General features: G+C 47.5%; 1 protein-coding gene across 1 annotated transcript in view; it reads left to right on the top strand.

Moving 5' to 3' along the window:
• Positions 1 to 17074, top strand: part of LOC311251706 (phosphatidylinositol 4,5-bisphosphate 3-kinase catalytic subunit alpha isoform) — a 35038-nt gene that overhangs the window by 1432 nt on the left and 16532 nt on the right. The window contains 16 exon segments of the mRNA XM_084344303.1: positions 1141 to 1269; positions 6998 to 7101; positions 7192 to 7354; positions 7448 to 7657; positions 7805 to 7872; positions 8298 to 8426; positions 8661 to 8714; positions 8825 to 8934; positions 9039 to 9180; positions 9489 to 9574; positions 9901 to 10006; positions 10394 to 10546; positions 10642 to 10773; positions 14389 to 14513; positions 14871 to 14952; positions 16304 to 16468. Coding sequence (XP_084200429.1) covers positions 1185 to 1269; positions 6998 to 7101; positions 7192 to 7354; positions 7448 to 7657; positions 7805 to 7872; positions 8298 to 8426; positions 8661 to 8714; positions 8825 to 8934; positions 9039 to 9180; positions 9489 to 9574; positions 9901 to 10006; positions 10394 to 10546; positions 10642 to 10773; positions 14389 to 14513; positions 14871 to 14952; positions 16304 to 16468 — 1914 coding nt within the window. The 5' untranslated portion in view covers positions 1141 to 1184.

Below are 17074 nucleotides of genomic sequence, written 5' to 3'. Positions count from 1 at the left end.
CTTCCTGACACACACACGTGTGTGTCCTACTTTCTGCTCTTTGTTTGACGGCTTCACTGAAAAATCCCAAAGACTCAACATGAGGACATGAAGACATGAGGACATGACAGAGACGTTAACAGAAACACAAAGAAACAACATAAATGTACAGAAATATAAATGACACAACAAAGATAACAAAGACATTTATGTCTTTAAAATAAATAAAACCAAAAGAAAAGAATTCACAGATGAACGTGGACAAAGACTCAACATGAAAACATGAAGACGTGAACATGACATAAATCATATTATAATATTATTGATGAGATTTAATACAAACAAGAAAACAACAGTATTATTAAATTACACAACAAACAAATGTTTACAAACTAATGAACCGAAAACAAATCACAGATTTAATCTGGACTCACGTAACTGATTCACATGATGTCAGTAAACTCAGTTTATCACAAGATACTCAGATTTTCTGATTCAAAAGAAAACGTGGGACTGATGTTGAACGTGAACGTTCACGTGATCAAATGTTACTGTGATTCATGCTGATAAACCCTCAGACCTCAGAAACAGAAAACTGAAGAACAACCACAAGTACACTGCAACAGCACCTTCATGTTAAATCTTCTTATTTTTACCTTTTTTTTTTGTTGTTGTTGCTTTCTGAATACTGTTGAGACAAAAAGGGATCGTTAGATGACTGGCCTTCCAACTGTCCTTTAAAACGTTCCAGAAGAAAATAGTTTCTTCTGTCAACGACAGTTTAGCTTCATTTGAGTTTATTTGTCTCAGTACGATCAGTTCCAGATCCAGGTGAAGGTGTGTTGATGTCCAGGTGAAGGTGTGTTGATGTCCAGATGAAGGTGTATTGCAGGACCAGCCAACACTATGTTGATCTGATTGGTTCACGAAGAATGATTATTGAAAGTGTCCGCTCTTTAACAAACCCTTTACAAAGACGTCTTACCACATCGGTAGTCCAGTTGGACTGGACTGGACTGAACCAGACTGGACTGAGCTTATGTCCAGTACTCGCGTATGCTTTGAGGGTCATTATGGCCATAAAGAGGTAAACTGTTTCCCAACAGGTTTCAGCTGTCTGTCTGTCTGTCTGTCTAACATCCTGTCTGTCTTTCTGTCCAGGTAGCCCAGCACCGAGGTAAGGCAGCTTATGATTGGTGGTTGCCATGGTGCCAAGGCCATCGTCAGGGGAGCTGTGGGGGCTCCACCTGATGCCTCCCCGCATCCTGGTGGACTGCTGCCTACCCAATGGTACAGTTGTGCACTGACTTCACTGTTCAGTATTTTTATCTTCGGTTCTGTCATTTTGTTGCCATGGTTTCAGGGATGATAGTTCTGTTCCCTTGTCATGTTGCCATGGTTTCAGAGATGATGGTTCTGTTCTGTCGTTGGGTTGCCATGGTTTCAGGGATGATAGTTCTGTTCTCTTGTCATGTTGCCATGGTTTCAGAGATGATGGTTCTGTTCTGTTGTTGGGTTGCCATGGTTTCAGGGATGATGGTTCTGGTGTTAATAATAATAATAATAATAATAATAATAATAATAATAATAATACATTTAATTTATAAAGCGCCTTTCAGTGTACCCAAGGACGCTTAACAAAGTGAAACAAACAAAACAAAGAATAGATAGATGAACAAAAATACATATAAGATAAAGAACTAGAAGTTGATTGTTGGGGCTGGACCTAGAGCTGATAGGCCTTCTTGAAGAGATAGGATTTTAAGTCTATTTAAAAGTTCTCCAGAGAAGTCTGTTTGCGGATTTCAGCTGGGAGAGTGTTCCAGAGAGTGGGGGCTATCACACAGAAAGCTCTGTCGCCGAGGGAATGCAGTTTGGTGTGAGGGATGGAGAGCTGGTGTGTGCCTGATGAGTGCAGCTTCCGAGACTGGGTATAGGGGTGGAGGAGATCAGACAGGTATTGGGGGGGCGAGGGATTGGAGAGATTTTTAGGTCAGGAGGAGAATTTTGTAAGTGATGCGTGATTTGACTGGGAGCCAGTAAAGGTGGATGAGAGTGGGGGTGATGTGTTGCCAGGGCTTGGTGCAGGTGAAGACCCTGGCAGCAGAGTTCTGCACATACTGGAGTCTGTCCAGGGTTTTGGAAGGGAGCCCAGACAGGACTCATTACAGTAGTCCAGGCGGGAGGTGATGAAGGCATGGATGAGGGTCTCTGCCACAGGTTCGGAGAGGGAGGGCCGGAGTCTAGAGATGTTTTTAAGGTGATAAAAAGCTGATTTGGTGATGGATTTTATGTGTGCTTGAAAGGATAGCGTGGAAGCCCCTTGGAGGCCACAACCATGAGCTCTGTTTTATTGGTGTTTAGTTTGAGTTGATTTGATGTTTTATATCGTGCAGGCAGTTGACAAGTGACTGTGGGGGTAGCAGGGTGGATGGTTTGGTGCAGAGATATAATTGAGTGTCATCAGCATAGGAGTGGAAGTTGAGACCATGTTTGTGAATTATCTGACCAAGGGGGAGCATGAAGATGGTGAAGAGGAGAGGTCCAATCACAGAGCCTTGAGGCACGCCTTGGTTGACTGGAGCTGGGGTGGAACTGAGTCTCCGATGGTGACAAACTGTTTTCTGTTTGTTAGATATGACTGGTACCAAGAGAGTGCTGTTCTGGTGAGGCCAAGGTAGTCAGATGGGGTGAGGAGGATGGTGTGGGAGATTGTGTCGAAGGTTGCAGAGAGGTCCGGGAGGGTCAGAATACTGATAAGGGCCAGAATCGGCAGCGATGAGGAGGTTGTTGGTGATCTTGATGAGGGCATATTTCTGTGCTATGGTGTGACCTGAAACCAGACTAAAGGGGTTCATAGAGCTTGTGGTTGAACATTGTGATGGAGTTGGGCGGCAACTGCTCTTTCCATGATTTTGCTTAGGAAAGGAAGGTTGGAGATCGGCCGGTAGTTATGTAAGTCATCTGGATCCAGACCTGGCTTCTTGAGGATGGGGTGACTGAAGCCATTTTGAAGATGGACGGTACCATGACAGATTCTAGGGACGAGTTGATAATGTCCACCATGAGAGGGCGAAGGGCAAGCAGGCAAGACTTCACCAGAGTTGTTGGCATGGGGTCCAGAGAGCAGGTGGAGGCTTTGGCCTGGGAGACCAACTTAGCAACAGAAGTAGAGTCCGCAGGAGAGAAGGAGGAGAGACAGCACTGGGGCAGGCGAACAGTGGGAGGATCAGCTATCTGTGTCAGAGGTGCATGTGGTAGGGGGGCGGCAGACGCCAGGAGTTGCTGGTGAATGGTAGCCACCTTTTCCTGGAAGAAGTCCAGGAACTTGAAGCAGAGGTCAGGGACACCAGAAAGGTGGGGGACATTGAGAGGGCTAAGGAGCTTGTTAATGGTGGAGAACAACATTCTGGGGTTATTTCGCTGGTCTCCAATAGGGGTGGTGTAGTAGTCTGTTTTGGCCTTGGAGAGAGCTTCTTTATAACACCTCACGTGGTCTTTGTAGGCTTCATGGTGGATGGCGAGGCCAAATCTTTTATAGAGCTTCTCCAGGCGGCGACCAGTGGTCTTTAGAGTACAGAGTTCAATGGTGAACCAGGGGGCAGGATGGGTAAAGGAGACAGTCCGTGTTTAAAGGGGGGCAAGGGAGTAAAGACCCCAGGAGATAGCAGCATTATAGTGGGCCACCAGCCCATGCAGTGAGGTGTCAAGGGGATCAGAGGCCAGGTGGGTTGCCAGGATGTTGGTCAGGGCCAGTATGTTCACTGTCTTGATGTTCCTGTATGTGATGGTACGATTTATGCGCTGTTTGGGCACAGGGACAGGATCAGTGAAGAGGACGGCATGGTGGTCTGAAACAGTGAGGTCCAGGCACTGCAGATGGGAGGGAGCTGTGCCAGTGGAGCACACCAGATCCAGCGTGTGGTCTTTGACATGGGTGGAACCTTTCACATGCTGTGTGATGTTGAAGTAGTCCAGGAGTGACAGGATTTCAGAGGCAAAGGGGCAGCTGGTGGAGTCCACATGAATGTTGAAATCACGAAGCAGGAGTGTAGATGCAGACATGGAGCAGATGGAGGTGAGAAGCTCAGACAGCTCAGACAGGAAGGTGGTGGAGGCTTTTGGAGGGCGGTAGATGAGGACAACCTGTAGCTGTGTATGCCCAGCCAGAGAGAAGGCTGCACACTCAAATGAGGTGAAATTCAGCACTGGAAGTTGTTTAACCAGGATACCGGCTCGATGTATGACTGCCAGCCCACCACTACGGTCCTTGGAGCAGGGCTTCTGTATGTTAACATAGCCTGGGGGAGTGGCTTGATTTAGAGTTAAGAAGTCCTGCTGATGCTGCCATGTCTCAGTTAAGCAAAGAAAGTCAATTTTCCTGTTTGTGATGATGTTATGGATGAGTAGTGCTTTGTTGTTCAGTGAAAAGAGAATTTCCCCATTGTGGGATTAGAAGGGAAATAAAATCAAAGTTTGTTCAGTTCCAGAGCTTGTAGAGACAACTTGGCTTTCTTTTTTCAACAGGAAAAGCCGTTTTGCAACAGATTGAGAAGCAGCGATATTCACACCAGCGTCCTCTCGCATCCGGGTTGCCATGGAAGATGTATGTTCTCCCTGAATCCTATGATCCCTGTTCTCTTTTTGTGTTGCCATGGTTACAGAGATGATGGTTCTGTCTTGTTGTGTTACCATGGTTTTAGGGATGATGGTCCTGTTGTCTTGTTGTGTTGCCATGGTTCCAGAGATGATGGTTCTGTTGTCTTGTTGTGTTGCCATGGTTTCAGGTATGATGGTCCTGTTGTCTTATTGTGTTGCCATGGTTTCAGGGATGATGGTCCTGTTGTCTTGTTGTGTTGCCATGGTTCCAGAGATGATGGTTCTGTTGTCTTGTTGTGTTGCCATGGTTCCAGAGATGATGGTCCTGTTGTCTTGTTGTGTTGCCATGGTTCCAGAGATGATGGTTCTGTTGTCTTGTTGTGTTGCCATGGTTCCAGAGATGATGGTTCTGTTGTCTTGTTGTGTTGCCATGGTTTCAGGTATGATGGTCCTGTTGTGTTGTTGTGTTGCCATGGTTCCAGAGATGATGGTTCTGTTGTCTTGTTGTGTTGCCATGGTTCCTTCTGTTGTCTTGTTGTGTTGCCATGGTTTAAGGGATGATGGTCCTGTTGTCTTGTTGTGTTGCCATGGTTTCAGGGATGATGGTCCTGTTGTCTTGTTGTGTTGCCATGGATCCAGAGATGATGGTTCTGTTGTCTTGTTGTGTTGCCATGGTTCCTTCTGTTGTCTTGTTGTGTTGCCATGGTTTAAGGGATGATGGTCCTGTTGTCTTGTTGTGTTGCCATGGTTTCAGGGATGATGGTCCTGTTGTCTTGTTGTGTTGCCATGGATCCAGAGATGATGGTTCTGTTGTCTTGTTGTGTTGCCATGGTTTCAGGTATGATGGTTCTGTTGTCTTGTTGTGTTGCCATGGTTCCAGAGATGATGGTTCTGTTGTCTTGTTGTGTTGCCATGGTTTCAGAGATGATTTTTCTGTTGTCTTGTTGTGTTGCCATTGTTTAAGGATGCTCCTGTTGTCTTGTTGTGTTACCATGGTTTAAGGGATGATGGTTCTGTTGTCTTGTTGTGTTGCCATGGTTTCAGGGGTGATGGTCCTGTTGTCTTGTTGTGTTGCCATGGTTTCAGGGATGATGGTCCTGTTGTGTTGTTGTGTTGCCATGGTTTCAGGGATGATGGTCCTGTTGTCTTATTGTGTTGCCATGGTTTCAGGGATGATGGTCCTGTTGTCTTGTTGTGTTGCCATGGTTCCAGAGATGATGGTTCTGTTGTCTTGTTGTGTTGCCATGGTTTCAGGTATGATGGTCCTGTTGTCTTACTGTGTTGCCATGGTTTCAGGGATGATGGTCCTGTTGTCTTGTTGTGTTGCCATGGTTCCAGAGATGATGGTTCTGTTGTCTTGTTGTGTTGCCATGGTTCCAGAGATGATGGTTCTGTTGTCTTGTTGTGTTGCCATGGTTTCAGGTATGATGGTCCTGTTGTCTTGTTGTGTTGCCATGGTTCCAGAGATGATGGTTCTGTTGTCTTGTTGTGTTGCCATGGTTCCTTCTGTTGTCTTGTTGTGTTGCCATGGTTTAAGGGATGATGGTCCTGTTGTCTTGTTGTGTTGCCATGGTTTCAGGGATGATGGTCCTGTTGTCTTGTTGTGTTGCCATGGATCCAGAGATGATGGTTCTGTTGTCTTGATGTGTTGCCATGGTTTCAGGTATGATGGTTATGTTGTCTTGTTGTGTTGCCATGGTTCCAGAGATGATGGTTATGTTGTCTTGTTGTGTTGCCATGGTTTCAGGGATGATGGTCCTGTTGTCTTGTTGTGTTGCCATGGTTCCAGAGATGATGTTTCTGTTGTCTTGTTGTGTTGCCATGGTTTAAGGGATGATGGTTCTGTTGTCTTGTTGTGTTGCCATGGATTCAGAGATGATGGTTCTGTTGTCTTGTTGTGTTGCCATGGTTTCAGGTATGATGGTTCTGTTGTCTTGTTGTGTTGCCATGGTTCCAGAGATGAGTTTTCTGTTGTCTTGTTGTGTTGCCATGGTTTAAGGGATGATGGTTCTGTTGTCTTGTTGTGTTGCCATGGTTTCAGGGATGATGGTCCTGTTGTGTTGTTGTGTTGCCATGGTTTCAGGGATGATGGTCCTGTTGTCTTATTGTGTTGCCATGGTTTCAGGGATGATGGTTCTGTTGTCTTGTTGTGTTGCCATGGTTCCAGAGATGATGGTTCTGTTGTCTTGTTGTGTTGCCATGGTTCCAGAGATGATGGTCCAGTTGTCTTGTTGTGTTGCCATGGTTCCAGAGATGATGGTTCTGTTGTCTTGTTGTGTTGCCATGGTTTAAGGGATGATGGTTCTGTCGTCTTATTGTGTTGCCATGGTTTCAGGTATGATGGTCCTGTTGTCTTGTTGTGTTGCCATGGTTTCAGGGATGATGGTCCTGTTGTCTTGTTGTGTTGCCATGGTTTCAGGGATGATGGTCAGTCTGGAGTGTCTCAGAGAAACTCCTCTCATCAGCATCAAGCAGCAGCTCTTTACTGAGGCCAGGAAGTACCCGCTGTACCACCTGCTGCAGGTACGTCACTGTTTGATCTTTGACCCTTCCTCTTCAATCTGTAATTACTTGTACTAACAGTGGTTAAATCTCTGTTTTCTGATTGGCCAGGAGGAGTCATGTTACATCTTTGTGGGTGTGACCCAGGAGGCAGAGAGGGAGGAGTTTTATGATGAGACGAGGCGACTGTGCGACCTGCGACTGTTTCACCCGATCCTGAAGGTCATCGAGCCGCTCGGCAACCGCGAAGAGAAGATCCTGAACCGAGAGATAGGTAACACACACACCTGGCACAAGTGTCATCACCTGTCATCACCTGTGTGGATAGCCATTAGTCATTCTCAGACCGAACCATCCCTTTGTGCAGGGTTCGCCATTGGGATGCCGGTGTGTGAGTTTGAGATGCTGAAGGACCCGGAGGTTCAGGACTTCCGGCGCTCTATACTGAGCGTGTGCAGAGAGGCCATGGAGGAGAGGGAGGGGGGAGGGGCCCACAGTCAAGCTCTGTACGTTTACCCCCCCAACGTGGAGTCCAGCCCCCAACTGCCCCAACACATCTACAGCAAGCTGGACAAAGGTAGTGCCTGAGTCCTACCAGCAGGGGGCCGGAGGCCACCGTGTGACTGTCATAAATTGTAAAGGGTCGAAAGACATCATACTAACATGAGACATATACCTGTCTGTCTCTGTACCTGTCTGTCTCTCTCTACCTGTCTGTCTGCAGGGAGGTTGATCGTGACCATCTGGGTGATTGTGTCTCCGTCTAACTCCAAACAGAAATACACTCTGAAGGTAAAGCTCTGTAGGTTTGTGTCACTTCCTGTTAGACGACAGGATGCTTGGACTTGTTTTTATGATGATGATGTCACCTGTGTGTTGCCGATGGAGACGTACCTGTAAACAAACAGCTTCACCTGAAGTTACATTTGTTTGTCAGAGTTCCTCAGCTCAGTACTCTGTACGTTCTACGAGCTGTTTATCCTGTTTTGTTCTCTTCAGTTTGAATGTTGCTGCTTATAAACAAGCTTCTGGTTGGCGGCCATGTTGTTTTTTGGTGAAGAACAGGTGACAGGTTAGGTTGTCTACCTGCAGAACTCCATTGTGACTAAAACATCTTTGTGTTTTCTCATAGCTGTCAGTTGTCTTCAGCCCAAACTTTGATTCCTCTGTAGCGAGAATGAACAGAACCTCCAGATGTTCTATATGTCTGTTTACAGGTGAGTCATGACAGTTTACCTGAGCAGCTGATCGCAGAGTCCATCAGGAAGAAGAGCCGATCGATGCACCTGTCGCCTCAACAGCTCCACCTCTGTGTCCAGGAGTACCAGGGACAGTACATCCTGAAGGTACACCTGGCTGTCTGATTCACCTGTCTGTCCGACTTACCTGTGTGTCTGTGTCCAGGAGTACCAGGGACAGTACATCCTGAAGGTCAACCTGTCTGTCTGTCTGACTCACCTGTCTGTCCATCTCACCTGTCTTTCTGTGTCCAGGGGTACCAGGTACAGTAAATTCTGAAGATACACCTGTCTGTCTGACTCACCTGTCTGTCTTACCTGTCTACCTGTGTGTCTCCTCAGGTGTGTGGCTGTGATGAGTATCTGTTGGAGAAGTATCCTCTCAGTCAGTACAAGGTAACTGCTTCACTCTGAACACACAAACCTTCATGAAGGAGCTCTTCAGCACTGCCTGTCTCACTGTCTCTACCTGTCTCACTGTCTCACCTTCACCTGTCTCCCTGCAGTATATCCGCTCCTGTATCATAGTGGGTCGTCTTCCTCACCTGATGCTCGTCTCCAAAGACAGTCTCTACTCTCAGCTTCCTGCCTCTGGCTTCGTCACGCCTTCATACAGGTACAGCAGCCAATCAGCACTTCTGACACATGTATAAGAGCCAATCAGAAGCAGGTACAGGTGTATTGCAGCCAGGTAGAGGATGTTTGTTGTTCGTGTTGCAGTCGTCGGACTCCTCAGCCGTCTCCGTGTCCAGGAGGAGGTGATGGTTCTCCTCCTCGCTCACTGTGGGCCTTCAACACTCTGCTGAGGGTCAGACTGCTCTGTGCCACCTACGTCAATGTCAACATCAGAGACATCGACAAGGTCTGTTTCTGTTCTCGTGTTCGTGTTCTCATGTTCTTGTTCTCATGTTATTGTGTTCTCAAGTTCTCAAGTTCTCATGTTCTTCTGTTGTCAAGTTCTCAAGTTCTTGTTTTCATGTTCTTGTCTTCTCAAGTTCTCATGTTCTTGTGTGCTAATGCTAACTGAATGCTCTCATGTTGTCATGAACGTCATCAGTCGGACTTCACATTCTGAGTCCACCTGTCTGTCTGTCTGTCTGTCTGACTCTCATAGTGTGTTGACATGAGTGTGTAAAGGTTGTTGATGTGTGTGTGTGTGTGTGTGTGTAGATCTATGTGAGGACAGGTATTTATCACGGTGGAGAACCACTTTGTGACAACGTCAACACACAGAGAGTCCCCTGCTCCAACCCCAGGTAACACACACCGAATACACACTGAATACACACTGAATACACACTGAACACACACTGAAGATACCGATGAACACACACACTAAATACACACACTGAAGATACACACTGAACACACACACTGAAGATACACACTGAACACACACACTGAAGATACACACTGAACACACAGACTACACACACTCTCACTGTATACACCCTGTTGTTGCCATAGTGACTGAGCCTGTCTGTCTCTCTCTAACCTTCTCATCTGTCTCACTACCTGTCTCTATGTCTTTATGTCTTTTTTTACCACCTGTCTGTCTCTCTACCTGTCTGCCTGTGTCCAGGTGGAACGAGTGGCTGACCTACGACATCTACCTCGCTGACCTCCCCCGCTCAGCCCGACTCTGCCTGTCTATCTGCTCAGTCAAGGGACGGAAAGGAGCCAAGGAGGTACACCTGTCTGTCTCTCCACCTGTCTGTCCCTCAGGAGCACTGTCCTCTGGCCTGGGGGAACGTTAACCTGTCTGTCTCTCAGGAGCACTGTCCTCTGGCCTGGGGGAACGTTAACCTGTCTGTCTCTCCCCCTGTCTGTCTCTCAGGAGCACTGTCCTCTGGCCTGGGGGAACGTTAACCTGTCTGTCTCTCCACCTGTCTGTCTCAGGAGCACTGTCCTCTGGCCTGTCTGTCTCTCCACCTGTCTGTCTCTCAGGAGCACTGTCCTCTGGCCAGGGGGAACGTTAACCTGTCTGTCTCTCCACCTGTCTGTCCCTCAGGAGCGCTGTCCTCTGGCCTGGGGGAACGTTAACCTGTCTGTCTCTCCACCTGTCTGTCTCTCAGGAGCACTGTCCTCTGGCCTGGGGGAACGTTAACCTCTTTGACTACACAGACATTCTGGTCTCGGGTAAAGTGGCTCTCAGTCTTTGGCCGGTCCCTCATGGCCTCGAGGACCTTCTGAATCCCATTGGAGTCGCTGGTTCAAATCCCAACAAGGTACACATCCCCTCTCTCTACCTGTCTGTCTGTCTCCCTGTCCATCGCGATGAAGACATCTGATTGATGAAATGATTAATCATGTCGTCCCGTAGGAGACTCCCTGTGTGGAGCTGGAGTTCTCCTGGTTCAATCAGACCGTCGTGTTTCCTGACGAGCAGCAGATAGAAGAACACGCCAACTGGACCATCAGCAGAGAGCTGGGCTACAACTACTGCCACGGACTGGTAATAATATATACACACACACACACACACACATATGTATACATATATATATATATATATATATATATATATATATATATGTGTGTGTATATGTTAGGGCTGTCAAAGTTAGCAGGAAAATAACATTTTAACACAAATTCCTCTTAATGCTGTTAATTTTTTTGACACATGATTAATGCACACACGTTATGACCCTCGGCCTGGTCTGTAGAAAATGGTCTGGGAAATCAGGAAGCGATGCAGCAGAAACAAACCTCCTTGATCAGTAATGGATAAAGGAATGTCCTGTCGATGTGAAGGGTTAGGGGGTTAGGGTCAGTTCATCTTCAAAGCTGCCAGATGGTTCTCTCCTCAAGAACAAAGTTATTTGCATTTTCTGCGGATGTGAACTGAGTTACCTTCAGAGTACATTGAGTTTCAAAAACCACTTGCTGGCCAATCACACAGCTGATGCAGAGATCCCTCCTCCCCCTCGCCAAAAGCAGACCACACAGAAAAGTTTGCAACGGAGACGCCTGAACAACTCTACATGAGACAAACTTTCCACAGCGATAACTAGATGGTTGGCTGCAGCTCGCAGGCAGGTTAACATTGTTTATTAACTTTAACAAGTGTAAAGTTGGACACAACACTGTGTTAGTATTACTGAGGATGTTACATTCAGGTCAGTGTGTCCATCTGTTGCTGCTTGTTGGGTTTGAGTTTGCCATGTTATACTTTCAGCATATTTTTTAAGCATGCCGTACCTTTGAGGTTATTCTGGAGAATATTCTGGACAGTCTTTGTCATTGTTTTGGATTGTTGCAATAATAATTCCTGGGATCTGCCGAGCCACTCCCAGTTCCAGGGTCACAGTCCCAAGTAGGGGTGCAACGGATCAAAAAACTCACGGTTCGGATCGTTTCTCGGATCACAGTCACGAATCAGATAATTTTTCGGATCAGCAAAGAAAAAGAAAACAAAAAAAAGACAAGACAAATACGGGACGGGATGTCGTAACGTGGCTTAAGCACTTTCAGCATGTGTTTAAAGCCCTCGTTTTGCACAACCAAATATGGCCTCATGTCTGCAGCTATAAACACACCGATAGCGTTTGTGATGGCTTTAGCCCGGTCGGATTGTGCAGCAAGGGGCTGCGTAAATGCCGTGGTGATAAGCGGTTGATGAGCAGCCTTCGTTTTCACCCCTGTCAGTGAAACACCGGGGTGATGTCGCTTCAAATGCGTGGTCGTGCTTGATGTGTTTCCACTGTCATATGGCTTTTCTTGTCCCACAGTGCCTACACACCATCACGGTTTTATCCACTTCTATCCGCTCGCCATGACCACGCTGCACTTAACAAGTGTGTGGATTGAACATGCGCACAACCTTTTTTTTTCATAAATCAATCTGTGGATCACGTGTGTGCCGAACCAAAGATATTGATCCGAACGGATCACGGATCAATGATGATCCGTTGCACCACTAGTCCCAAGAGCTCCTATTATCACGGGGACCACTGTTGCCCTCACTCTCCACATGTTCTCCAGCTCTTCTTTCAGTCCTATGTATTTCTCAAGCGCATGTTCCTTCTTCCAGTGTTGCTGTCACTTGGGATTGCTACATCTATCACCACTACCTTCTTCCCATGTTTGTCCACCACAGCTATGTCCGGTTGGTTAGCCATCACCAGTTTGTCGGTCTGTATCTGGAAATCCCACAGGATCTTGGCTTGGTCATTCGCCACCGCCTTTGGAGGTGTCTTCCAATTTGACCTAGGGGCTTCCAGCCCATATGCCAGCCACTTTGTTATGGTGCTCCATGTACTCCCTGCCTTCCTGCATCTTATAACCTCCTGTCATGTGATGGATTGTCTCGGGGGCATCTTTGCCCAGCCCACATCTTGGGCCCTGCCTGGTGTGGTAGAACACAGCCCAGTCGATGTTGCATTAAGCACCTGTTCCTGTGCTGCCATGATCAGTGTCTCTGTGCTTTCTTTCAGTCCAGCCTTTTCCAGCCACTGGTAGGATTTCTTGATATCAGCCACTTCTTCAATCTGTTGATGGTACTTACCGTTTGTCCTTCCAAGATGTTTCCTCCTGCTCTTCCTTCTCCTCCTCACAGAGTTTCTGCTGCCTGAGGTATTCAATGAAAAGTTCATCACTTGGGGCCGTCTTCCTGATGTTCTCATGGATCTATGATGTTTCATCCTGGATAGTGGCTTTGACACTCACTTCTCCTTGGTCTCCTTCCTTCCACTTAGTGTACAACCTCTGGATGCTGAACCCTCCATGCATTGTGAAGAGCTTCCTTGTCTCAATATCAGTCGCCTCTTCCTTCTCCTTTTACTAGCTTATTATGCCAGCAGGGTATCTGATGACTGGCAGGACATAGGTATTGATTGCTCGGCACCTGTTCTTACCATTCAGCTGACTTTTCAGGACTTGCGTTACTCTATGTAGTTATTTGACTGTTGCTGCTTTCCTAGCGACCTCCTCATGGTTTCCATTTGCTTGTGGGACCCCAAGGTACTCGTAGTTGTCTAGATCTACTATGTCGCCTTCTGGTAGTTCAGCTCCTTCAGTTCAGATCATCTTCCCTCTCTTCGATACACATTTATCTAGTCTGAAAGACATCCTGATGTCGTTGCTGTAGATACTGGTGATGTGAATGTGAGTTCGTGTTTTGCTTACTCCTGGCATATAACTTGATGTCATCCATGTAGATGAGGTGGCTGAGGGGGTTCAGGCCTATGCAGAAGAGCAGTGGAGACAGATCATCTCCTTGGTATATCCCGTCTTTGATGGTGACTTGCACAGTTGGCTTTGAGTTGGCCTCTAGATTTGTCCTCTACAGTCCCATTGATTTCTTGATGAAGCCTCTAAGTTAATGTTATACAGTTACAAGCTTGCCAGTATCCATGTGTGTGACATCAAGTCGTAGGCTTTCTTGTAGTCAGGCAGTGCACAGATTGGTCTGTCTGGTTAGGGTTCTTGCAATCTTAGATGACTGCTCTGTGGACCAGGAGCCGATGTGTTGCATCTCTGAGGTTTCTGTGAATATCTTTCTGAGCCCCACTCATGTACTGAGCCATGTGCCTACCTGTCCTAGCCACTATGATGCTTCCATGTTGTGCAGAGGCAGGTTATAGGCTGGTAGTTGGATGGGATTGCCCCCTTCGGGTGATTCTTCAGGATCAGGACTGTCTGGCCTTCAGTTAACCATTCTGGGTGGTACCATCCATTAGCAGCTGGATCATTTGTGCTGCCAGGTGTTCATGGGGTGCAGTTAGCTTCTTAAGCCTGTAGGTATGGATCATGTCAGGGCCTGGTGATGTCCAGCCCTTCATACTTGACACTCTTTCTTAGATATCTGCCATTGTGATGATTACTTTGATTGATTTAGATTGCTGTGGTTCGCTCTTAGTTGTGCTGGTCACTGAACTATATGTTTTTCTAGTATTATTCAGTCCGTTCTCATGTTGTGTAGTGTATCTCTTCAGGCGGGTAGCCAAGGCTTTGAATCTTTGTTTGGCAGTCTCCAGTGCCTCAGGGATGGACAGTTGTACTTCTTCGGACACACTTTTCTGAAGTTCAGGTACCAGGTTTCCTCACCCTAACCCTGTCTCTCTCTCAGAGCAGTCGTCTGGCCTGTGACAGCAGTGTTTCAGCAAGTGATGCAGAGCAGCTTCAGTCTCTCTGCTCCAGAGATCCCCTCTACGAGCTGTCAGAGCAGGAGAAGGACTTCCTCTGGAGACACAGGTGAGGGGCGGGGCTTAACACAGACATATGTGAGGGGCGGGGCTTAATGCAGAGACACAGGTGAGGGGCGGGGCTTAACACAGAAACACAGGTGAGAGGCGGGGCTTAACAGACATATGTGAGGGGCGGGGCTTAATGCAGAGACACGGGTGAGGGGCGGGGCTTAACACTGAAACACAGGTGAGAGGCGGGGCTTAACACAGACATATGGGGGGTGAACAATTCATACGAAAAGATGGTATTTAAGATAAGTAGCTGATTGTATCATTCAATAAGTGTCTCTACCTGTCTTTATAAGTTTTGACCTGTATCTATTGTATTGTCTGTCTACCTGTCTACCCGTCTCTCTCTCTGCAGACATTACTGTGTAAAAATCCCAGAGTCTCTTCCTAAACTTCTTCTGTCTGTCAAATGGAACTCCAGAGACGAAGTGTCCCAGGTACACAACACAATGTCAGAGTCAGGATGGTTTGTTTGTATTTACATCCATCTCATCAGCCACCTGTCTGTCTGTCTGTCTGTCTGCCTGTCTGTCTGTCTGTCTGTCTGTCTGTCTGTCTGTCTGCCTGTCTGTCTGCCTGCCTGCCTGCCTGTCTGTCTGTCTGCCTGTCTGCCTGTCTGTCTGTCTGTCTGTCTGTCTGCCTGCCTGTCTGTCTCTCTGTCTGTCTGCCCGTCTGCCTGTCTGCCTGCCTGTCTGTCTCTCTGTCTGTCTGCCTGTCTGCCTGCCTGTCTGTCTCTCTGTCTGTCTGTCTGTCTGCCTGCCTGCCTGCCTGCCTGTCTGTCTGTCTGTCTGTCTCTGTCTGCCTGCCTGTCTGTCTGTCTGTCTGTCTGTCTGTCTGTTTGCCTGTCTGTCTGTCTGTCTGCCTGTCTGCCTGTCTGTCTGTCTGTCTGTCTGCCTGTTTGCCTGTCTGCCTGTCTGCCTGTCTGTCTGTCTGTCTGTCTGCCTGTTTGCCTGTCTGCCTGTCTGTCTGTCTGTCTGTCTGCCTGTCTGTTTGCCTGTCTGTCTGTCTGTCTGCCTGTCTGCCTGTCTGTCTGTCTGCCTGTTTGCCTGTCTGCCTGCCTGTCTGTCTGTCTGTCTGTCTGTCTGTCTGCCTGTTTGCCTGCCTGTCTGTCTGCCTGTCTGTTTGCCTGTCTGTCTGCCTTTCTGTCTGTCTGTCTGCCTGTCTGTCTGCCTGTCTGTTTGCCTGTCTGTCTGCCTTTCTGTCTGTCTGTCTGTCTGTCTGTCCGTCTGTCTCTGTCTGCCTGCCTGTCTGTCTGCCTGCCTGTCTGTCTGTCTGTCTGTCTGCCTGTCTGTTTGCCTGTCTGTCTGCCTGTCTGCCTGTCTGTCTGTCTGTCTGTCTGCCTGTTTGCCTGTCTGCCTGCCTGTCTGTCTGTCTGCCTGTCTGTCTGTCTGTCTGTCTGTCTGCCTGTCTGTTTGCCTGTCTGTCTGCCTGTCTGCCTGTCTGTCTGTCTGTCTGTCTGTCTGTCTGCCTGTTTGCCTGTCTGCCTGCCTGTCTGTCTGTCTGCCTGTTTGCCTGTCTGTCTGTCTGCCTGTCTGTCTGTCTGTCTGTCTGTCTGTCTGCCTGTCTGTCTGTCTGCCTGTCTGCCTGTCTGTCTGCCTGTTTGCCTGTCTGCCTGCCTGTCTGTCTGTCTGTCTGTCTGTCTGTCTGTCTGTCTGTCTGCCTGTTTGCCTGCCTGACTGTCTGTCTGTCTCTCTGCCTGTTTGCCTGCCTGCCTGTCTGTCTGTCTGTCTGTCTGTCTGTCTGTCTGCCTGTCTGCCTGCCTGTCTGTCTGTCTGTCTGTCTCCTCAGATGTACTGTCTGTTGAAGGAGTGGCCTCTGATGGAGCCTGAGTCGGCTCTGGAGCTGTTGGACTGTAACTTTCCTGATCCGATGGTCAGAGAGTTCGCTCTGCGCTGCCTGGTTCAAGGATTGACGGACGACAAGCTGTCACAGTACCTGCTGCAGCTCGTACAGGTGAGTTTGCACCCTCAGCCCCAGGTGCATCACACCTACAGGTTCACCTTCTGCTTTAAACCTATATAGTAGGATTCTGTGGAAAAAAATGTAAATAAACTTTTAGAAAACTCCTGAACGGAGCAAAGACATCAAATAAGGATGTAGAGGTTCATATATAGCTGACTCATTCTGCCTGTGAGGCAAGGCAAGTTATTTGTAAGGCAACTCGATGTGCTTTACAGTAGCATACATATTACAATAAAAGAAATTAAAAATTGCATTTAAAATACATTAAAAACAAGCAGGAAAACATAGAGAAACAAACATTACACAAGTTAAGAAACAGGAAAGTAAGCTATATAACAGGTTTAAAAGAGACAAGAGTGGAAAATAAAAGTCACAGTGCAGCTCAAAGCCTTAAAACTGCTTCAGTGAAAGGCAGCGGCAAACAGAAAGGTCTTCAGCCTTGATTTAAAAGAGGTGAGAGTCGGAGCAGACCTGCAGTTTTTAGGGAGTTTGTTCCATATATGTGGTTCATAATAACTGAACGCTGCTTCTCCATGTTTAGTTTTGACTCTAGGGACTGAAAGCAGACCTGAACATGACGACCTCAGAGGTCTGGAT

The sequence above is a fragment of the Pagrus pagrus genome, assembly GCF_965226575.1.
Source record: "Pagrus pagrus genome assembly, chromosome: 22".
NCBI classification, from domain to species: Eukaryota; Metazoa; Chordata; class Actinopteri; order Spariformes; family Sparidae; genus Pagrus; species Pagrus pagrus.
This window is presented reverse-complemented; position numbering and strand designations above follow the sequence as displayed.